This window comes from Ascidiella aspersa, chromosome 9 (assembly GCF_963924565.1).
Source record: "Ascidiella aspersa chromosome 9, kaAscAspe10.2, whole genome shotgun sequence".
Taxonomy (NCBI): Eukaryota; Metazoa; Chordata; class Ascidiacea; order Phlebobranchia; family Ascidiidae; genus Ascidiella; species Ascidiella aspersa.
Window position 1 is genome coordinate 23,258,855 of NC_139455.1, and position 23,614 is coordinate 23,282,468.

The 23,614-nt window shown below is 37.1% G+C and overlaps 3 protein-coding genes across 3 annotated transcripts; 1 reads left to right on the top strand and 2 right to left on the bottom strand.

Moving 5' to 3' along the window:
* The first annotated feature begins 249 nt into the window (after nt 1-249).
* Nucleotides 250-6,528, top strand: LOC146133684 (uridine-cytidine kinase 2-B-like). Its single transcript, XM_083396630.1, has 7 exons — nt 250-349; nt 808-967; nt 1,726-1,822; nt 2,570-2,715; nt 3,460-3,557; nt 4,002-4,050; nt 5,707-6,528. Exons 1-7 carry the CDS (start codon nt 257-259, stop codon nt 5,928-5,930), a joined length of 867 nt encoding a protein of 288 aa, XP_083252756.1. The 5' UTR covers nt 250-256; the 3' UTR covers nt 5,931-6,528.
* A 2,587-nt stretch (nt 6,529-9,115) lies between these two features.
* LOC146133685 (uncharacterized) lies at nt 9,116-21,542 on the bottom strand. The gene is made up of 12 exons (XM_083396478.1): nt 19,664-21,542; nt 19,315-19,473; nt 18,758-18,876; nt 17,993-18,148; nt 17,200-17,282; nt 16,002-16,249; nt 15,231-15,444; nt 13,973-14,069; nt 13,473-13,606; nt 12,774-12,892; nt 10,465-10,514; nt 9,116-10,000 (listed from the first exon to the last, which is right to left on the bottom strand). The coding sequence occupies exons 1-12, from the start codon at nt 21,540-21,542 to the stop codon at nt 9,845-9,847; spliced, it is 3,414 nt and encodes a 1,137-aa protein (XP_083252604.1). The 3' UTR covers nt 9,116-9,844.
* A 610-nt stretch (nt 21,543-22,152) lies between these two features.
* Nucleotides 22,153-22,690, bottom strand: LOC146133686 (trafficking protein particle complex subunit 2-like protein). The gene has a single exon (XM_083396480.1). It carries the CDS (start codon nt 22,600-22,602, stop codon nt 22,153-22,155), a length of 450 nt encoding a protein of 149 aa, XP_083252606.1. The 5' UTR covers nt 22,603-22,690.
* Between the last annotated feature and the right edge of the window lie 924 nt (nt 22,691-23,614).

Below are 23,614 nucleotides of genomic sequence, written 5' to 3' on the forward strand. Positions count from 1 at the left end.
GTCGGATTTGAAATGTGAAAATGTTATGACAATTTCAGAAAATATTTAATCATCCTGGTGTGTAATTGTTAAATTTTTATTATACTGTATTTTAATTACCCACTGAGCGTGCTTTAAAAGAACAACTGGGTAATAAATCAACAAAGAGAAAGAATATATTTTCTCTTTTCAACGTTCCCTTTTTTCGTCACGCTACTTGACCACGTTGTTTGGCGAATAAAAAAGGCTGCTAGCGGAAAATCACGTAGTCAGAAAAATGTCGGTCGGTATACCGCATCCAGTTTTGCAGGCTGTCAACAACAACAAAACCTTCATCATCGGCGTGGCAGGCGGCACTTCCTCCGGCAAGGTAGGTTCCGGCTATTTTTTGGGCGAATTTTTGCGTCTTCTTGAGCTTGTTTACAATATTTTGCGAGCACATGCGTCACGCATGAGCGGTGTTTGACGTGGGCCGTGACGTAACCAATCGATGCCCTAAAAATGGTTCTTTCTCCATTGCGACTTGGTCGTGAAAGCATCGCCCAACACTCCACGCGTTTCCACCGGCTTTAAATCAATTTAAACCGAACTTGCGGCGCTCAAACATGAACAAACACCAATATAACGGGATTATTTACATCTTTCACCTTGAAATTGCCCATAATCGCTGTTTAAGGTACGCATTTCTTGCCGTTGAAGACTCCCACATTTTTACCTCGTGTTGCCGTATTGTAATGCTTAAAATCTACCTGTTTACGTTAATGAACAATAATTTAAGTGGTTTTGTAACATTTTAATACAACCTTTGACGTTTTTTATCCATTTCAGACCTCGGTTTGCCAAAAAATTTTGGAATTGCTTGGAGAGGCTTCAGCTACCAATGGGTCCAGAAAAGTTGCCATTATCAGCCAGGATAACTTCTACAAGGAACTGACAAAAGATGAAATAAACCTGGCCAACAACTCACAGTATGACTTTGACCATCCAGGTATTTTACTTTTGAAACGACTAGTTATAAATGTACAGTTTTGGGCTTGAAAATGTAAAAATACCTTGCTCTTTTAATATGCTTTGTTTGGTTTATTGCTAATATCGTGAGAAAAATACTTTGTCTTTCTTCTTTATGTGTAGAGCTATCCTTTGTTTAATTTACAGGCAAATAAAAAGGAATGTAAAATAATTTTTTATAGGGAATTTTTACCTGTAGTGTTATTTACCTTTGAAGGCCTTTAAATACTTTTTATGTTATTTCCATTTTATGTGTATACTATCCTGTAATAATTTCATTTTTTCTATAGATGGTTTAAATTTGTAATTACAGTGTGTTGTTATACAACACGAGTTGATCCTTACTTTAACAGTTATACATGTGTTGTCAAAATTAAAATTGCTGGAAATATAATAAATATGTATAATAATAATAATTATACTTGACCCACCCAAACCCTTATGTTAACTCGCACCCTAACTCAAATAATGTTAGCAATATAAACAAAATAATGTGGTAGGATTCTAGACCAGCGCCGTAAAAAGCTTTGTTTATTGCCTAAGTTTAAAAATACTGTGTAAAATAGATTTCCTAACATAACTTTCTTACTTGCCTGATTTATTACCACTGACATCTTTACAACCACAATTAGTTAAAGTATTTCTTTGTGGCACAGGATAATAAAGTGATTTAAGTCCTATTGTGAACTTAGACAGCCTAATTCCAGACTCGTAGATCACTTTTTATTTGTTTTTTAGATGCCTTTGATACAAAATTGATGAAAGCAACCATTTTGGATGTGGCAAAAGGAAAAACGATAAAAATTCCAGATTATGATTTTAAAACACACACAAGGTGATACAAAGGTTAAAGATGAAACACTACTTACTTTCTCCATTTAGCTAAGTTGTTATACTCCTCAAACAGTTTTGTTTGAGTTTTTTGAGTTAATTTTAAAACACACACCAAGGTAATACAAAGGTTAAAGATGAAACACTACTTACTTTCTCCATTTAGCTAAGTTGTTATACTCCTCAAACAGTTTTGTTTGAGTAATAATTTGAGCTGCACTGATCCAATGAAATGTATTGTATATTAACCAATTAAGTGGAAATGTTGTAAATTTCAAATGGGTGACTTAACTTGTTTTTCCCCTAGATTTGTTTGCTTTGGAAACCTTGGTTAAACATTTCCAAGATTTGTGAGATTCTAGTTTATGACTGTAACAAATGGGTCAACTCATTGTTGACGTATTTACTACTTGACCTATTTTACAACTGAGGAATTTTAAATGTCTTTGAATGAACTATAGAATGAGTATTTAGGAAACTTGTCACGACTAAACAATTTAAATTAAATTGATAATCGGAAATTCAACAATTTTGGCTCCTAAAAATGGAAAATTTTGGCTCCTAAAATCTATATGGTTTAGTTGAAATCCTTTCTGCAGAGTGTATCTTGAAAATTAAATTATTATTTTAAATTCCTCTTTACAATTTGTTTTGACTGAAACCACAGCTGTTTTATTTGTCTACACACTGTCATTTGTTTTTGCTAAAATGTTTCTTAACATTAAAACCTGTTTGGCTTTGTGGCTAACAGAAGGAAAGATGTCTATGAGGAGCTACATCGATGTGACGTTGTGCTTTTCGAGGGAATCCTTGTATTTTACCACAAGGAGATTCGCAATCTATTTAACATGAAGTTGTTTGTTGACAGCGATGCAGACACCAGGCTTTCTCGACGTGGTATGATATCGTGTTTGTTTATTTTCTTATTTCCTGTCCAACTCGGCAGATATTTGGTGACTAAATGGATCAATGAGCTTGGCTATTATTGTTTAAAATTTGAATTTTCTTATCTGCTTTAATGTTGTGCTTAGCTTACTGTGGATTAATGTAAACAAATCTGTCATGATAATAAAACTGGTTATAAAAACAGGTATAAAACCCAAAATCACTCTTGCATCATCTGCTAAAGGTTTTCTTTTCTCTGACCGTGACAAAAAACTTGAAACAACCCATGAAAATGAGGCCTTTTATGTTAAAATGTACTAAAATAAAACTTTGTTCTGTTTTAACTGTAAACAGGTGATTTGTGTACAAGCATTGTCATTCATAAGACTTACAGAAAGTCACTGTATATAATGGTTTTACTAAAAGTAGTTATAAATATAGAGTTAGCTCCACCAGGCAACATATCAATAGATAGAAATCGCTCTTCTGGTGTAAACGAAGTATAAACCGACGTTTCAGTAGCAGATACCAGCTGGCCTCATCAGGGTTAATAATTAAAGCCATCCTATATACTAAAAGTATAACCTAAAAAGACTACAGATTAAAATTAATAATTCTAGACGTCGCTGGAGTTTAGAAGTATCAAAATAATGAAGCCTTAAATTTGTCAGCTTGCAATTTCTACAGAACAAAAGAGCAGAAAATTTGGCCAACGTCACAGTAACATTTCGTTTCTAAACTGACTTTTGTGTTTAGTTTTAAGGGACACGACAGACAGAGGTCGCACACTAGAGTCGGTGCTACAGCAGTACACCACTTTCGTGAAACCAGCATTTGAGGAATTCTGCTTGCCGGTAAGATTAAGAACCGCTCCCCCATTCAGTGTTTTTACAAGTTCCCGTGAGAAAACAGTTGTTAAAATTTTCTGTGACAAAACAAATCGAATCCGCCTCCCTTATCCCATATTCCTTGCATAAAGATTTGATTCAGTGCTGTTTTGGCTGATTGAGTCTTGGCTGTGCATTGTTATGTTTTTGCGGCTGGCAAACCAAATCATATAGCAACTTTATATTTTATGATTAATATTCAGATAATGTTAAAAACTGTATCAAAACGGGTATAAAACATAAAATCATTTCTTAAAAGGCATCATCAGTTTCTGTAAAAAAAAGTAAACCTGTATAAAATGCCAATTTTAGATTATTATTCAGATATGTCTAGAAAGAAAAATTATAACCAATACAGTGCCTTGGAAATAATCAAATGTAAGACTTGAGTGATTACACTTTTTATTGCAGACCAAAAAGTATGCAGATGTCATAATTCCACGTGGTGCAGAAAATTTCGGTAGGTTTTTGTTATTCTATTATGAAAGTGATTTATTTGCCACGCGTTTTAATGGAAACGCTATAGTTGGTCAAAATTTGCAGTATTGTGGTCCCCTACAATGCTCAGCTAGAAAAAGATTACGCCCTTGAAAGTGAACTTGCCCTTGAAAGTGAACTTGCCCTTTAAGCGTTTAAATTCGTTTTCAGAAATTCAAATTCGCGTGCTTGTTATTGTCATTGTGACCTGGTATGGAGCCTAGGAAGTTTAAACAATGACAAAATTAATCGTGACATTGGACGCCTATTTAAAGAAAAACATTAAGTTTGGGAGGCAATAGAAAACGTGCTGTGAAGAGTCAAAGAGCACAAAATGTTTTAGAGTTGGCACGAATGACAAATGTTATCCTGTTTTACAAAGAAACGTCTCACAAGGAAATATATGGATTAAGCGATAATTGCGTCGAATTGATAGAAAGCGTACTAGATTAAAAACACCAGTGTGGTGTAACCTTTGAATCAAAAACCCTATCAACCATGCTAGTGTGTGAACAGCCTTTACAGCAACTGTGACGGTCAAACAACGATAAATCGATAATAGTTGTTTATAGAAACTGCGACTTTCTGGATTTATTTAGTCGAGAATAAATGGCAGCATGTTTGTGCTGGTCGATAACTGTTCCATCACCAGCACGTTTTTGATCACAGTAAACTTTTTTAAATCTGTGCAAATGACCATATTTGTCTAATTCTAATAGGGTAAAAAAGCACGGTTGTGCGAAAGTTTGTCAAAAATTCAATTACATTTGTCTTTATATATTGCCACCTGATTAACGTATTTCAAGTAAACAGACATTTTGTTAAAAACGAAACGAGGAACACTAACCTTGAATCCACTCAAATATTCTTCAAACCATATAAAATGACCATTCAAATGAACTTTATTTGTTTAAATTGTTACAATACCTTAATTTAGATCGTTGAAAATTTATTTGACCGAAAAATTAAAGTTTCAGCATCACGCCAAGTTAATATGCAAAATAATAGTTTAATAATAATTTATAGACGTATATAAACTTAAACGTTATTTGATTTGATTTTCAATTAATTCGTGTTTTGAACAGTTCCGAGGTATATAGAATATCGGTATTAGTATCGCGTATCGGTTGACAAAATTCTAAAAAATAGGGTATGGTATATTTTTTACAAAATTCTTAAAAATCGAGTAACATATCTTGTTTTTGCCAAAAACAGAGAGAGAAAAAGTATACATCGTAGAACTTTCAAAATTTTCAGACATTACGTAGAGTGGTATAGGTGTGCTGTAGAGCTTTATGAGTCTGCACCCCTAGAGGCCTTGGATTGGGGGACAAAACACCTAAAATATTGTGATGTCATCGTTTTGAGCTTTATGTGGCTATCGACTCCGATCTAGTTCAGATTGGCATCATTTATTTATGAAACGCATAATAGTGTTTTGTTGCTCGCAAGGCCTAAATTATTACGTTATTTCGTCAATGGACGGCTAACGGTGTTGTTTACTATACGGTATATGTTTTTCGATAACTGAGAAATTAAAAAAAATAGCCCATGTTTTGAAATTTCTATTTTTACCTAACGTGTATCCGTGTAGCGCCATGTAGTGCAATGTTTTAAATACTTCTTTAATTCGTCACAGTGGCGATAAACCTGATCGTGCATCACATCCGGGACATCATGGCCCGGGGCCACCACGGCGGGATTTCCCCGGCGTCGCAACGAAACGGCTTCGAGGGCGAGCAGCCATTGGTCAACGGCGACCACGTGATCAATGGTGACCACGTGATAAACGGCGGCGGCGGTGACTTGAAAACTCGGTTAAAACGCGGAAGTGTGTCGGACCTCGTTTCACGGCCCCACTGAAGTCCGTCGTTTTTGTGACGTAACAGGGGGCTTCTTCCGTACCCCTTCTGCTATTGGTTTTGCAACATTTGTAGAAGACGCTGTGAAATTTGCGGCCGATTCTTGTTGTTCTTAGGCTTTGAATGTGCCAGTTTTTTTTGCGGCACTAAAGATAGCAAGTTTTGGCGATGCTTTTCCGATTTTTTTTTGTGCACTGTCGCTCTTTTTTTTTTTGCGTGCGTGTGTTTGTGTGTGTTTTTATATAAAGGCCTGCTTGAGATCCCGACTGTGTTCCAAGACACGACTCATGTGTATGTGCATTTTTACATGATAGTTTCCGAACCGAACCAGACTGTGGCCTTTTAGCAGAAAAAGAAACTCTTGAGTTTTGGTGATAAATGTTCATCAAACCGTTCGGAAAATATAGTGCGCAAATCATTCAAACCGTAAAAGCGTTTCTCTCTTTGCCTTTGTTTCGCGCCACGTGCCACATTTTAGTCGTTTTCCAGATGAACTTTTTTGCAGTAGACGCCAGTTAAATTAAAAAGACTAGAGTAGAAATCGCTAGCAACACCATTGTTCCTCTAAAGCTGCCGCAGTGTTGTTTTTTCAACCCAGTCGCTTGCGGTAATGGTATTGACGTGCTATTGTTTCGGTTTGGTGAATATTATTATTAGAAACATGCAGCGGCGTCTGGTGCGACCCGCCTGCACTGTACTGTAGATATGTCGCTGTAGAAATGTAGTGTCTGCTGTATTTATGGCCCTTTAAACGAAGTGACGTCAATTTGGCTGCGGCGTGCGTAAAATTGCTCGAAAAACGTTGATTGACTGTCAGATCATCGCTGTAGAAAAGTTGACTGGATTGATAGGCAATGCCCTTATGACCAACGTCGAAGTATAATTAGTTTTAAACTCAACTGGACACAAACCATTCATGCCATTTTCTGTGTTTTATTGCCATTACGAAAAGCAGCTGGCTCCCATTTAATTATTAATCCATTCTTTTGTGTATTACAAATTCCCTTTTTTTAAATTAGTATAGCGGCATTGCAAACTGAGCCAACGCCACTGTTTTGATGGTTTTTGATGAATTTTTTATTGTGGGAAACAAACCGGGAAAAATTCTAATTGTATTCTGCAACTTTCTACATTTTCTTAATGAGCTTTTTTGCAAATGCATGCGATCCTTTTTTTCAAATAAAGGCCAGTAGTACACTCTGTTACAAGATTAACCTCAAAAATGAAATGGTAATGTGCATTTTTCCAAGCTGCTCTTGAGTATTTCAATTTACCTTTTGCGATGTTTACTTGAAAATACGTATTGCAATTTATTTCTGACAGAACGCGTCGTTATAACTTTCACAAGGCAAAACATCCGATGAATTTTTTTTTGCTACACCGTGGTTGTAAGTTGATCCAGCCGTTAATGTCGTCTTGTGAAGTTATAGCTGGAATAAAATAACGTTTGTGGTTACCTTACCTTCATCCATGACGCTTAGTTGTGCTGCGTATTATCATCTGCCCGATTTTTCAGTTTTTAATTCGGTAAATTTCCACTCGGAAAAACAAATTGCACAAACGTAAAAGTAGAGTTTTGTGTTTTACTTTTGCTGCTTGAAGCCGAATTTCGCCAAATCTTGATAAAATTATTTTTCCCGCATGTTTTCGGACCTGTTATTACCCTTCGTTATTATTTGTGGGGGAGTAAGTGGAACGTAAATACAAGACATCTCCAAATCCTACTGCCTTCTCGTGTCATGTCCGCCAATCCTGTTGCATCCTGCTTGTTTTTTCATCACCAACTCCACCTCTAAAAGCTTTCGGCTTGTTGTACGTATTTGCAGTCGTCGTTGACGTCATCATCGTGACGTCACACCACTTTTAAGCAAACATTTCCGTTTTGGTTTGCTCTGTGTTGATGGCCGCGCGTAAGATTCCAAGGCCAGTGCTCGCCATTCCAGTGTGAATATCGCTTTGTCGTGTGGGTTTGTAAAATACAAGCGCTACTCAAATTTGCTTTGTGTGATTTTATCTCGACTCAATGCATAAGTTCGTTTAGGTAGTTATGTAGTTTATTAAAAAAACGATTTTGGATATTTTTAAGGGACTCCAGCCAGAAGACCGAGATAAGAACAACATCAACGTCGGAATAAGACAAGTAGGACCAATACCTGAAAGTTTTGGTACCTAAACGATCAAAATCCGACTAAAACAACATTTTACTTAACCCCCTGAGTTCATCACCAACTCTCCTAATAATTATAACCCTGACCTATTTTCTAACCCCACCCATAACCCCAAATAGCGCCATTCAAACTAGGGCGCCTAAACGTCGATGCCAGACCCACGGCCCCCAATCGTCCCATACCCTCTACCCAGTTCCAGGCGTCATTTAGGCCCTATTTCGATGAATTTAGAACGCATAGCAACAGAAAATACATTAAACTACAGCACAATCGCCTGCGGATGCTCGATTTTGTGTTGATACTAATTAACTAATGTATTGTGACACAGCTGCACAAGCGGAAACTAAAAACCATTAGTTAACGTTTTGCGAATAGCTCCGAGATTTCGTCAGAAAATACGACCCTACGGTTGTTCACATATTAATACACTAAGTTAAGTATGGACAGGAAATTAGGCACAACCTTGGTTCAGTATTTTCCCTAAACTCATCGAGGTTTTCGGCTCCATTTCAACAAGGAGATTTGTTTCTGACTTCACATGTTTTATCATAGACACAAAGCAAGTTTCATAAAAAAGAAAAAAAATAGGCTACAGAAAAGCACAATATGAAAGAACTGGCCGGTGTCACGAGTTCGAATCTCACCGCAGGCTAGATTTTCTAACCCTGCCTTGCCTTGCTCGAACTACATTCCCAATTAGGTCAACTGGAGGTATTTATCTTCTCCGAAGGCACCCAGGATAGGCAAATAAGTCCGCATCTTTTTGAAGTAGAAATGTACAGCTTTTTTTGAATTGCTACACTCAGTAGAAAAGAAAACACGCATTCTAGCGCATACGCGTTTCACATACATTCAAATATTTTCTAAACTAAATTAAAATTTGAAACTTCTATATTTAACGAAACTTAGAATAGTGATGTGTTGCCCTTTTCTGTTTTGGCGAGAAGTATTCCTCAGAAGTCCAAGCTGATTTTTTTCTTCGTTTATTTTGTTAAAAGGCAGCGCTTTATTTTGGCGGGGTAAAGCAAAAATAATCGGCAGAAATTGTAAAAAATAGGACTCGTAAGTGACTTCAAGCGGTAAGGTTACTCGAATTCAATTTGAAGCAGCAGAACAATATCGAACTCATCATTAGCTTGTTTTAATCAGGGCCTTGCTTAACTCCGGCATAAAGATAAACTTAGTATCGCTACCTCTTAACACAAAAATTCAATAAGTTTTAATAACATTTGGGTACTTTATGCACCGAACTAAAGATGATACAAGTTCGTATTGAACATCTTAATCAAGGTGATGTCGATCTACTCGACCTTTGTGGCTTTTTCATAAGATCCTTGTCAAAATTGTAACAAGCAAGGACCTGCAGTCAATTGATAAAACAACACAAAAATGACATAATGATTGGCATTGAAATCCCCACTAAAAACTGAAGAGGCCCAATCCACTTTTTGGCCATTTAGCTGTTTAAAAATAGCACATTTCATACATTCGGCAAACCAATGCTTGTGATACGTCAAAGTAACCCTTAATAGGAAATAATTTAACTTTAAAGAACCACTGTTTCAAATTTAAAAAAGGCAGCTGCCAAGCTGCCAAAAATGACATCAAAACAAAACCCTTTTTTTGGTCGAAAAAAAAATCGCCCAAAACTGAAAAAAAACGAGCCGTTCGCCGAATCCAACTCTTTTTCCCGAGAACGGGGCGGTATTCGCGCGATTTTGACGTAACAGATAGATGCGCGATCCTCTCAAAGCGCGTCGCTGTCCTTGGCCCAGAGCTTAAAAGTCCGGTCGAATGACGAGGTGGCGATGAAGTCTCCATTCGCGGTCACGTCAACCCCCATAACCTTACCCTCGTGTCCAGCCAAGGTCTTCAGGGGTACGTAGTTCGGCATTCCCCAAACCTGCGAACGGTAAGGATGAATTGCGATGTTGGAAAGTCGACTAGTCGTGGCTGTTTTAGACAGGGCTGCGGAGTCGGTTAAAAATAACCCAAGTCCGACTGCGCATAAAAAAAATTATTCCGAGTCCAACTCCCGCTAAATGTGCGATTTCGTCAAATCCCGAGACCGACTCCAACTACAGCCTGTATTTAACCCATTTACGTAACTAAAATAAGGTGGATATTCAACAATCCACAGGGGGGTCATATAATTTAACTTTTCCATTCCCAGTTGACGGCCATATTAGTTTTGAAATTAGGTAATGCGCATGCGTATGTCGGCCTCGAGACTGGCCGTTTAACTTTAACTTAAGACTGAAACCCAATTTGCCCGGTATTAGATGAGAGTACGCGTAACCCTGTAACGAATCGATCCACAATATCAGGTCTAAAACTGATTTTCAGACGTACTTGTATTTAACTTACCTTGGCTGTCCCGTCGTATGAAGCAGTGATGAGGTAATCGCCGTCCGTTTCTGAAGCAAAACAAATTGTGAAACATTAATATAGTGAAAATGTCGAAAAGCTTAAAAACCTGAACGTTTAAGCAAGAGATAACTCTTTTCTTTAAGGTTGCCCTCAAACAGTGGTATCGTATAAGAATGCCCGGTATGCTAAAACAAACAGAATAGTTTAAACCGGGGGTTCTTAAACTGGGGTCCATGGACCCTTGGGGGTCCGTGAACTAGTTTTTTGGGGTCCATGAAGGCCTAATTGAAATATTAGTGTATATTTTAAAAGTTACCATTTTTTTTAAAGAAAACAGTTTAATTAACAATAAAACGGATTTGCACTGAATGTATTTAGACTCCATTTCACTTTCACATTTTTGGACCGAAATCAGCAGATTTATGAAGTTTATTTGTATTGTGACGTCATTTTTTAATTTTTTCCCCCTACCGTGGTCCACGCAAGGCCCAAAAAAAATTTTAGGGGTCCGCGGTAAAAAAAGTTTAAGAACCCCTGGTTTAAACTAACACGTTAAGTATAATTTTTTTTTTCAGGTTATAAGGTCAAAATTTTCTCTTGTATAAAGAAATCTAATTACAATCGGTTGTCAACCTACTATTGTGATAAATATTCCTTGTAAGGTAACAATTGCTGAATTATGGCTAAAATCATGGCAAAATACGTATATGAATTTACTATCGGATCGGCACCGATACCACCCTAGTATCGGATGAGTATCGATAGTCCGATACTGCCACTTAACATCGGGTGTCGGCTCCAAACCGATATTATCGGACTTTCCTAATATTGTATAAACCCAGTGGTTCTCAACCTTTTTTCTTTCGTGGCCCATTTACGTTGCAAAAAAATATGTGGCCGAATAGTTTTATGAAAGAAAAAACTGTAAAATAAGTTTAGAACAAACACAGCAGAACATAATTTCAAAACAGATTATTTATTCAACCGTGCATTAGTGAGATACTTGCGGCTGAACAATAAATTTACATTACTTTTTAATTCCTCCCCAAGCCATTATTTCTGTAATTAAATATAATGACACAAATGAAACTAAATCTAGGTTTTTTTAATTGGTCTGTGTCCCAACTCAAATGTTCTTATGGCCCACCAGTGAGCCATGGCCCACTGGTTGAACCGCTGGTATAACCCCTTTATTACACCACATGCTGATTTAGAAAAAGAAGTCAGCGCTACTAATTACATTCGATTCAAAAATAACGAATAGCCTTGTTCTAAATACGTGAGGCAACTACATTTGTTATCCCATGTTCCTCGAATTTTCGCGGAAGCATGAATGACAAGCTCAATGATTCATTGTCATGTTCGGCAGTAATTTAATGTGGTTCTTTTTCGTAAAACTAATAATTTATTCTAAAAATATCACTTTTGTCTTTTTTGTATTTTCGTTGTATTGGCAGTTTTCAAGCAGAACTGATGATGCTGCGCAACTATAGTATTTTGCTCTTTTGAAAAAAGGTTGTTTTAAATTATTTTTATACCTTTGTGGTTCTGTTTTGGATCTAAAAACATCACTGTTTTTTTTTTCAAACAACAGAAAACATCGTTTCGCCATTAAAAAGCAAACGTCGTTTTAGAGTGCCGAAGTCGCAAGCGATGCGCAGCAGTTTTCTACGTGTAATTCTGCCAACTCACTGAAAAACTTGTTTCACACAAAAAATATTGCCTTCAAAAAGTCTCATCACAAACAGTCAACAATGTACACCAGTGGTTTACAAACTTTTTGTAGCGGCCCATAATACTCTTTTCAGAGCTGTTAAAGGTCCACTATACGTAAAAAATGTATTTTCAAAGTTTAACTCAGCTCTAAGTATAGTTTTTTTTGGGGGGCGTGGCCTGGAGGCCCTGCGATGCAAAACAATGAGCCAAAACCAACTTCTAAAATACAGTATAATGAATGTACGGCTACCACGCGCCAACAACTACATAATAAAACTAACCATTGAAAAATTACTCGCAGCCTACAAAAATGACCAAAAGGCCCATATTTGGGCCGCCGCTCACAGTTTGCCAACTACTGTAAAATGTCTAATTCTGGTTTCACTCGTTGTTTTTAACTTTGAGTTTTATTGTTTATGTACGGCTTGTAGGCGTCAGCGGAACAGTGATCGACTAGCAGAAACCTGCCGCCAATAGTATTGGATTCCATAGCTATACGCCCTTTAATGTATACTGATCTAAAGGAATACTCTAAATTTCGTCGAATGGCAGCTTGAGCAACTAAACAATTTGGATTTAAAGCTACTCACTTTGGTAAACGATTCTGGACACCAGATTTTTGTGAGCGGGAATCGTGTAAGTACAACCAGTTTTCCTCAGGTCCCAGATCTTCACCGAGTTGTCAGCACTGCCCGTAGCCATCTGGTATCTGCAGTGAATCAAAACAAAAAATTAGTCAATTAATTTTTTTAAATATATTTGTTATAATTCAACATAACTGAAAGCCTTCACTGAAAATACCTATGATAGCTTTTTGACTTTGGCAGTAAATCAACTCGAAAAGCTGGTCAACTAGTTACAAAACAAACCAAATTTGGTACATTTTTCAAACGTATTGGTTATATTTTTTGACATTTTTTAACATTACTGAACTTTTCGCTAAAAATATATATGATAGCATTGTGAGTCAATTATTCAAGGTATTTTAACTTACCATACGCATTTTTTCATCTATAATATTGATCAAACTATGCGAGAAATTGAACATGCGCTTTCGCAAGGTGACACCGAATAACCCGAGAGGGTTTGCTAGTCTGATGCCGCCTTGATAGGAGATAAAAATTTTAATTTTTTACAAATGTCTACGTAACCCCAAGTGATCCACGACCCCAGTTTAGGAAGCTTTGTTTTGGGGCTAAAACGAATTTGAGCCTCATTCAGCTCTAAATATTTTTTAAAATAAAACAGGTGACCTAAACGTGTGGGCTGATAACCATGCTAACACTCACCCGTTGGGGGAAAAGCAACAGCTGTAGATCTCCTTCAGGTGTCCTTCCAAGAAGAAGATGCACCTCCCGGTCCTGAGGTCCCACACTCTCCCGTAAGCGTCCAAACCTCCGGTGAGGGCGAGGGATCCGTCGCCCTAATATACAAACAACAGCTATTAGTTGGTCGGCCTTATGGCATACGTTCGGTGGTTTCAAAAAGATTCAAAGTATTGTAAACAAGTCATTTTAAAATGGCTTACGATCCAGTCAAGTCATTTGTAAAATAACTTCATTCCCAGTCAAGTTTTTTTTTTTTGTAAAATAACTTAAGTTCCAGCCAAGTCATTTGTGAAATAACTTTAAAATTTTACTAACTTTAAAATTTGAAAAATTGCCGAAGGAACGAGTTGAGAATAGTTGACATGGATCATGGATTCATATACATTAAATTCGACCTATCAGTCTACCAAAAACGAGCCACATCAGTTATCAAAGATACTTTAGGTTGCAGCTATATTCACCTGGAAGGAGATGCAATGTACTCCTCCGCTGTGTCCTTCCTGATGGAGAACTTCCATTTGTTGCTCGAGATCCCACAACCTCCACGATCGATCGTAGCTGGGAGCAGGATAAATTCAAGTTAGTATATATCCATTTAATGTCACGGATTGAGATGGTCAAACGTAAAATTGTTCAAAATGGTATTGCTTTAAATCGCAACAAGAGTCATTTTTGAAGTAAAGGAAAAAGTTTTTTTTCGTTATTTACGAGAAATTAATTTTTTTATCGATCGTAGCTGGGAGCAGAAAAAAAATAATTTAGTGGATAATATATCCTTTTAATGTAGCTTGATAATGAATTGCAAAGCCAACAAAGTCGAGTAGATCGAAATCATCTTGGTTAAGACATGCGATAGGAACTTTTGTCATCTTCAGTTGTAATGACATACTTTTGTAACGGCAATGTTTTACATGCAATACACGATACGCAGAAAACGAATTTAAAAAATTCAGAATACCAAGTTACTGCATTTGTAGGTGATGTGTAAAACACATCTTTAAAGATTCTCGATACGAGCTTGTATCATCTTCAGTTATGACATTGATGGTGCCGATCTGCTCGGCCTCTTTAGCTTTGAAATTCTTTATCAATCTACATCCGTTTAATATCACGGATTGGGATGGTCAAAGCTAAAATGCTAATGCCGTAAATCTCCACGAGCGCCGATTTTGAAGTAAAGGAAAGAGTTTTTTTACGTTGTTGCACCACTTTTTAGACTTTTTTGTCCCGTTTTTTAGACGTTGGCCGCCTTTTTTTGTTTCATGTCTTTTTACTTCTGTTTTGCCAATATTAATACTATTTAAACAGGGGTTCATAAACTGAGGTCTGAGGTCTAAAACCCCTTGGGGCTCGGTTAACGGGGTCCATGAAGCCCTGATTCAAATAGTGTATATTCAACAACTAATCATTTTTTCAAAGAAAGGTGTTGAATTAAAAATATTACGTTTTTGTATTGAATGTAGACTCCATTGCAGTTTCACATATTTTGGACCAAAAACAGCAGATTTTTAAAGTCTATTTGTATTGGGACATTAATTTATGACGTCATATCTAAAATTCCTTCCCTCCACTGGTTCACGCAAAGCAAACATATTTTTTCTGCGGTAAAAAAAGTTTAAGAGCCCCTGGCTTAAAGACACTACGTGTAACGGTGGCATCCGACAAGCCGTTAAGTAGGTCTCCTGTAAATTTGCGTAACACACACAATTAACATCTCACCAAGCCGTGGCCAGGAAACGGCCCGAGGGGTGGTAGGCCACATTGGTCACCCTCATTTCGTGCCCGTCGATGTCGGCCACCGGTTCCTCGTCCTTCAGGTTCCAGAGCTTGACCTCCCCGTCGGCCGAGCATGAGGCCAGACAAGCTGCTGACTCGTCCAGTGAGATGGTGGCTTGAGGGTGGAAGTGAATGGCGCTCACGTTGATTTTGTGGCCTTTGGAAAGAAGGTTTATGCTGGGTTATAGGTTTGTGTAGTGGGGACGGGATTCGAGATCGACCGATATAAGTTTTTCTGACCGATACACGATTTTTTACGTTAGGTCCGTGCACTGGGTCGAAATAAGATATTCATTATCCGCCGCTATAATTTTTTAAAGTTTGATAACAACTAAAGTGTTGTCATAGGTATTAGGAAACGATAATTAAGTGTCACATTGGCAAATGTAAAGCAAACTTTTATCCAAAGTTGATTATCTTTTTAGGTCTTATTGTGTGTTCCCGCCATTGTTCAACATAAGCAATCTTGACTGACATTTCGTATCAAAAAACCTTGCGGTTCTGCACTTGAACAGAACTTCACCTCTAAGTATGTCTAAATTACGATCTTATTCCGTCAGGTTTATTGATTATTCAGTCGATTAAGTTGTCATTCTGTTGTGGATTTTTCTGATTTAAATATTGTCGCTTTTTAGGTCTTATTTTGTGGTCCCGCCTATCGTTCAACTTAAGCAATCCCGACTGACGTTTTTCAAACTTGAACAAGAACTTCACCTCTAAGCGTACGAATCTCTTCGCAATCGGGAATCGACCAGAGCTTGCAGAGTCCGTCCCACGATGTGGTCGCCAGCATCTTGCTGTTGGGACTGAACTGGCAGCACGACACCGGTCTCGTGTGCCCGATTTGACTGCAGTAGCTGGACACGGACTGCATGTGCCGGTGCACAGACTGCAGTCGGGTGGTTTTCTGCGAGTCGGGCAGGGCGGCGAACTCTCTGGCGTTCTGCAAGCGTTCCTGCGCTCTGACAGTGGAGAAATTCGGTTGAATTAAAAGTTTGGACAAGGAGTAAGGGTTGCGAAAACCATTTTGAAAAATTTCAGTTAATGTTAAAAATATAAAAGATGACACAAGTTCGTTATGAAACGTCTTAATCAAGATGATGTCGATTTACTCGACCTTTTTGGCTTTAAAATTCATTATCAAGCTACATTACAGATCCGTGCATAGTGGGTCTCGTGTGTTTTGCAAGCGCTTCTGTGCTCAGTGGGCAAAAATATATAAAGACTTTGACTTGGAATTGACTTTTTATTTATTTAAAAATACTCGACTTGGACTTCAGTTATTTTAAATATTGACTAGACTTAAGTTATTTTACAAATGACTTGACTGGGATTAAAGTCATACCAGGATCGGAAATCAATAGCTACCAACTGCCAGTATAAAAACGAGTGTTCAATAAGTAGTAAATGTTATAAAGACGCTTTTTGCACATTCTCACAAGGGTATTTGGCGTTCCGCAAGCGTTTATGTGCTTTAACAGTGGTGAAATTCGGTTTAATTAAAAGGTTGGACAAGGAGCAAGGATGGCTTAAACCATTTGGAATAGTTCGACAATGAATTGCAAAGCTAAAAAGGTCAAGTAAATCGACATCATCTTGATAAAGACGTTTCGATAAAACTTGTATCATCTTCAGTTAATGTGACTGAGAAGTGAATGAAAACATTACTTATGAAAGGTGGCACGCAACTCAAGCTACGTTACAGATCCGTGCATAGTGTACCCATTTAAAATAGGATTGGAAATCAATAGCTACCACTACTAGTATAAAAAGGAATGATCGATTGAGTAACTGGGAAATGTTAAGATACTTTTTGCACGTCCTCACACAAGGAAAACTAATAGGCGCAAATAAAACTCAACTTGTATGGAATTGTAAGCAATTTAATGCAGCAGAACAATGTTCCACTAACCTTGGCAATGAATATTCTGCAATCCAAAGGCGAGAAGTTTTCAGCTCATCGCACCCTTCGTGGTACCACGTTGTCTTGGTCAGCTGTAAAAAACACACTTCAAGTTTTACGAAAAACATTACGAAGACCAAGATAGTATTTAAAACATATATTTACCTGAAATCAATGGTCTAAAACCTTTTTGTAAAGAGCCAAATACTTTATGAAATGAAGGATTTAAACAAATTATAGTTAGCTTAATTTCTTCGGGATAAATTTGTGTTTAACATACAATTCCATTAATAAACTATTTTTAACTGTGCTTTAACTGTATAAAGAGAACATGACACAGGCTGTAAGAATTACATCAGCACGCCACATCCGACTAGCATGTCGTGTTGGTCAACCCTTGCTTATATTAACTGTGCCTTTATATCAGGAGTGGGCAATTTATGTGTAACAGTGGGCGGCATGAGGAACATAAAATGTCTTGGCGAGCCAGGTAAAAAAGGAATATCAAATACATAATGCAACATGTGATTAGTTTTAAAAGAATCTGTAAATACCCTTGTTTTGACAAGCTGACAAGAGTAGGAACAGGTAAGGATGCTTTACAAGAGCAATATGTTCAATAAAATATTCAGAAATCAATAAAAAAAATGTTAAGGCTTATTATTGCCTAAAATAATTTTATTGTAAATGAGACACGGCCCGGAATACATTGTTTGGCAGGCCGTAATTTGCCCAGGCCTGTTTTATATCGGTGAGCATTAATTTTGCAATTTAAAAAATTCCAACAAAGATCACAAAAGACCTCCTCAGCTTCCTTTTTTCTCCTTTCCTCTTCTTCTTTTTGAACTTTGACCGGCCCAGTTTGAGCAATTATTTCACGAAGACGGTCTCTCCGTTCTGCCGGACCCTCTCCGAAGAAAGTGATTGGAACGCCTTGCTCTCGTAAAAGCTGTTTTACCTGCAAAACAACAGTTTTTTTAACATGTGAGTACAGACCATGAGTAGCAGATTTGTTCTAACATTATTATGATGGATGCTTTTTAGTTTGTTTTAAATCATATACCTCAATCTGCACCTTAGGTAGCAGCAGGAATATCTTTTATTCATTTTCAACATTGTATATAAAATGGTAGGCAACATTCCACTGTTAAATCCCATTATTGCCTTTTTTACGTTTTCAATTAACTAATTTATGATTCATTTTCTCATTTTTTGAGAATACAACTATTTATCTTTCGTAATTGAAGCTTAGATGCTTTACCGTAATGGAAAAATACTACACTGTGCACGGATCTGTTATGTTTTCCAACTATTCACTTTTGTAAAATATAAAGCAGATTTCCTGTGGTTTTTTTTTGGTGATTCTGTTGCATGAACTACATATCAAAAAACACTCTTAGTAGTGTTCTATGCAAGATATTTAAAAAATGTCTCGAAAACATCTAAGTTTAAATAATGACACAGAAAGCAAAGCATAAAATGAGTCAATAACATTATTCTGACACTATCTGACTCTTATCTAGCACACTTTGTAACATTAACAAAGTAAGTTCAACACGTTACAAACCTCGTTATCATCTGTTGTTACTTGGATCTGTCTCAGTTTTTTCTTTCTTTCGAACTCGGCGAGGATTTCCGATTGACGCTGATTGATGCGCTCCTCTAACGTCATTTCGATTGTGCTTTCTGCATAAGAGTAATTTGCTAAATAAGAACAGCTAAAAGCACATCCTCAATCACAATCAAAATCGAACGACCAGCGGTCAATGACATGGTTTGTTTTTATTCACAAGCACTATCGGCCAGTGTTGTAAATAAGTGATTTTAAAATTACTTGTCCCAGTCAAAGTTATTTGCAAAAATACACCTAAGTCTAAGTCAAGCTTAAAAGGGGTCACGAACAAGATACAATAATGTGCATGCTAACTGCTGTTGCATCGTACTACAAATAATATTATCCTTGGCTGGGAGTACATAGGTTTATCTATATGATTCAATTTCAGTTACAAAAAGTAGAATTTATTAGTTTGCCCTAATATTTGATTAAACACTTATTCTTTCCAAAATATTTTATTTTATTTCCAGGAAAATATAGCAAGGAATAGCATTGATTTTTTATCTTACTATAATTTGTAATGTTAATGTTTCCAGCTGAAATTCCCTTCTCAATGGCTTTCTGTCCCGAGGTGACTTTTCCCTCCAAACTCCCATAGTTATCCAACTTTTTCTTCTTGTAAACGACTTCATCGTCTTCATCAGACATTGTGAAAAATGAACTTTCAACTGACAGCAGCAAGTGAACTTTTGAACTATTCTGAGTAAAACCACAAGGTATAAATAGACACAAAATTAACAATTGTTTATTCACACCTAGTTTTAAACATAAATAAGAAATATATATATATATATAATGTCTAAAATTGTGTGACAGTATTAACGTTTTTAAGCATGTCTTTTTCGCTTATAATTAAACTCTTCTTGTTTTTTGCATCTGTTATTTCTAATTGTAAGTCACATTCGAACAAATCAGATTGGAACTTTCCTAAGGGCGTTGTGTTGCTGATCAGCACTTTACAGCCGCGTGTTAACAAGCCACGCTCGTGCGCAATGGCGATCATGCCAACCACTCGACGATCAACTTCATATTTTATAGAGCGAGCACCATAATGAATATTGTAGCCATCGGCTAATATTGTTGGTATTTCCGGTCGCCTCCAATGTAGATCTATCCCGTGTCGTTCTTTTGCATGCCTTGCCCACATCACCAGTTCCTTTTCAACTGAAAGGAAAAGTTCATCTTCTGAAAATGGGAGGAAGTATACAAACTCGTTAATGCGACCTAGGAACTCGTCACGGCCAAAGTGTCGTTTAAGAATGGGCCTTACAATTTTTTCTTTGAAAGAACGAGACACAACAGCTTTACTTGAGTTTTCACCATTGCTTTTACCATCACTGTCAGGTAGAGAAAGCTTTTTGTTCTGCGTGTCTTTTGCTTCCAATCTTAATTGAGCGCCGTACTCAGCAATTTCGTCTGATGCCAAATTAGATGTCATAACAAAAACAGCGTCCTTGCATTCAATTGTTTTACCTCTACCGTCCGTTAAACGTCCCTCGTCAAAGAGTTGCAGCAAAACAGTAAGAACATCAGGATGTGCCTTGTCAACTTCATCAAACAGAACAACTGCGTTTGGTTGCTCTTTGAGCTTTTTGGTCAACTGACCGCCCTGGTCGTGCCCGATGTAACCTGGTGGGGACCCGATCAGTTTTGCGACTTCGTGCTTTTCCTGATACTCGGACATGTCCAGTCGGATGAAGCCCTTTTTATTGTCTTTGTGAAGATAGTTGGCCACTTGCTTGGCGAGCTCGGTTTTGCCGATTCCAGATGAACCAAGGAACAAAAAGACAAGTGGGTGATCCTCATCATACCATCCATTCTGCTTGCGACGAATAGCCGAAGCCACAGTACCTATAGCTCCCTCCTGGCCAATTATTTTCTCTTTCAGACGCTTTTCGAGCGGATACATAGCACGCTCTTTTGCCTCTTCCAATTTCCTGTTTTCGTTAGCTTGAATCATTGCTTTGTTTAAAAATTTACTTATTTCGTCGGAGTCGCTTCTCGCGTAATCGCCGGCGGTATGGCCTCTGTGATTTTTCTTGAAGACATCGGCTCCGTGTTCGACAAGTTTCTGAACGCCGTCTAACGAGTCTGAAAGAACAGCGTAGTGAAGAGCAGTGAAGCCCCTGAAGTCAGCATGCGGATTGAGCTTGTCACAAAAATCATTTTCTCTCATAATCCTTGCCTCTATGCGTGACACATTCCGATTCCTAATGCTGTAATTGTCTCCAAGGTTTGGATCTGCACCAGCTTTTAAAAGCGCTTCGATATGTTGAATATTTCCGCTTACAGCAGCCATCATAAGCGGAGTCCACCCGAGTGGGTGTCTACAGTTGAGAACCGCGCTTTGCGATGTACGATCCCAAGACTTTATTTGACTCAGGATGTGTTTTACATCGTTTTGGTTTTGCAGGCTGACTGCGCTCAGCAATGCTTTACCCTTGTATAGCACATCACTTTCACTTGGATTTTCGTCGCTTACCAAAAACGATATGCATGGCAGAACACCCAACAATGGTAAATATGGAAAAGTATATCTTCTTTCTTTAGAATTGAAAAATCCAGAAGACTGTACTGTATGAAAATTCCTTAAACAACTGTCACTTGAATTAGACAGCAGAGTTTTCTTGAAACAGTATAAAACACGACAATGTTCATAAGTAGCATTTGATAAGGACTGTCTGCACAGCTTTTTAACAATATTACTTCTAATCAACTTTGAAAGCATCATAATCATAGAACCACATAACCCCTAGCATGAATATTTCTCTGTAGAAAGAAAATTCGCATTTTAAACAATTGCACGTTATGATAAAAATAAAAAAACAAGCTGGGCAAAAAGCGACCATAACAATAGATACATTCACACAAAACTATGTGATGTCAAACTACGAGGACTTGCCAATAAGATGAACCATACTTAACAATTTAATCAATAATAATTACCAGATTTGCGTATATCATTTAAAGGAAGTGGTTATTCTACTGGATTCATCTTCCACCAATACGTGATTATTTATTCATTCAGGTTGAGTTTGGGTGGTGTCAACTAGTATTAAATTTAAATTTCCGAGTTTTGTATAATTTTAATGATTTTTTTTCTAAAATCTTTTTAGTTAACAAGGTAAATAGCGGGGCTTTTTTGCGCTTGCACCCGCTACAATGATTAAATATAAGTTGATTTGAACTACTTTGGTGTGTTGGTGAAAAGCCTCTTCCTTAAATAAATGTAACACATCACAAACATAATAGAGTTTTTAGGTCAAACAGTAAATAATTTGTTTGACAATAAAAAGCACTTCAATAAAAGAACAAAAAAGGTATAGTTTGTAATTTGACAATGCCAATTACATTTCAAATTGACTTTCTTTGTTCCGTTCAGGAACAATCATGGCAGAAACAACTTTTTCAAAGGATTTTGAAGAAATTCTTTCCCCGGGAATGTGGAACGGATTACAAATCACATCGGTATAAGCGTTGTGCAGTCGCCGAAACATACTTCGAATTTCATTGTCACGAAGCTGAGTGTTTGAAGCCTCCACAACAATCACAAATTTGACTTTGGTGTTTGTAACGTAGCCGTAAATGCGATAGTCTTCCGATGGGTAGAGCTGACCCAAGTAGAATTCTCTGAGTTCGGTTGACGAAACCGAATTTGACTTTCCGACTTTTTCTTCGATAACATCAAGCGAGGTGTGCACTGTGAAGTGAAAATTGATTTCGTTCTTGACGTTGGGTGCGCACTGGATGTAAAGTGGATAGTTTTCTTTTGCAATAACACCAACACAAACCGCCATTTTGTGAAAACTTTCTGTCAAAAATAAATGAAAGTAAGCTAATGAATCAGGTTAGTCCAGTTTCGGAAAACATAAATATGTTTTTTTTAGGTTGCCACAAAAATATTTTGAAGTCTAACAATTTTTAACTTTAGGTTTAACCTAATCTGCAAAAAATTTTACCCAGACAACTAACAACCCCCAGCCCCCAGAGAGTGTAAATAATTTGAATTTACCCTTTAATTTATGTTGAAAGGCTCAAACTTTAATCAGCGAATTCTCTGTTATTACGTTTTTAAGTGGATTTATAGTATGATGCAACACGTTGAAACAACACGAATCACAATAAAACAATTAACTACTTTAGACAGTACAGGTTTTGTTCACCGGGTAAATTCGTTAAAATATTTAGTTTGGTAATAAACGATTAAAATGGAAATTCGCTGCGTAAATGCTAGTTAGGAATTGTGACGATCTAGCAAGCAAAAAGTTGATTTTATAGAAAAGCATGTTATAAAGCAAAATCACAAACAACCGCATTGTATTCGCAAAATCGTAAATTTAAAGGGTTTGTCTATGACTAAACCAAAGAGATTTATCTCTTTGAACTAAACTAACTTATTTTTAGATGAACTTTTACCTTATTTGCAGCATGCGGGCCTGCTTAAGGTTTTTTTAGTTATATTGCGTATTTGTGTCACAATGTGGCGCCAAAGTAATTTAGAGAGTAATTTTTTTAGTATGTTGATTGTTATATGGAAACGTTTTGAAACGCAACACAACTTATTTTTATTTATGTACGCAAAAATATAGAAACAAGGCAGGTACACGCCGGTAAGTCAACTTCGATTTCGCCGTCTCTGATTGGTCAAATTTCGTGTCCGCGTGACTTATGACGTCATGAGATTGGGAATAATTTAGGGGAATTTTTTTAAGGTGTATGTGTTTTTGTTTGCAAGCTTCATCCATAAGATAGATCAAAGAGACTTTGGATAGATCAAAGTAAATTGATTGTGTTTTATGGGATTGAACT

What these genes read in the sequence shown, in the direction of transcription:
- LOC146133684 (XM_083396630.1), top strand. Translation starts at nt 257, where the DNA reads ATGTCGGTCGGTATACCGCATCCAGTTTTGCAGGCTGTCAACAACAAC. An exon ending in CACCAGGCTTTCTCGACGTG is followed by an intron (nt 2,716 to 3,459) that starts GTATGATATCGT and finishes TTTTGTGTTTAG; the next exon opens with TTTTAAGGGACACGACAGAC. An exon ending in TTGAGGAATTCTGCTTGCCG is followed by an intron (nt 3,558 to 4,001) that starts GTAAGATTAAGA and finishes TTTTTATTGCAG; the next exon opens with ACCAAAAAGTATGCAGATGT.
- LOC146133685 (XM_083396478.1), bottom strand. Translation starts at nt 21,542, where the DNA reads ATGATTATGATGCTTTCAAAGTTGATTAGAAGTAATATTGTTAAAAAG. An exon ending in GCAGAATATTCATTGCCAAG is followed by an intron (nt 16,250 to 17,199) that starts GTTAGTGGAACA and finishes CTCCACTGTCAG; the next exon opens with AGCGCAGGAACGCTTGCAGA. An exon ending in AGAGATTCGTACGCTTAGAG is followed by an intron (nt 15,445 to 16,001) that starts GTGAAGTTCTTG and finishes TTCTTTCCAAAG; the next exon opens with GCCACAAAATCAACGTGAGC.
- LOC146133686 (XM_083396480.1), bottom strand. Translation starts at nt 22,602, where the DNA reads ATGGCGGTTTGTGTTGGTGTTATTGCAAAAGAAAACTATCCACTTTAC.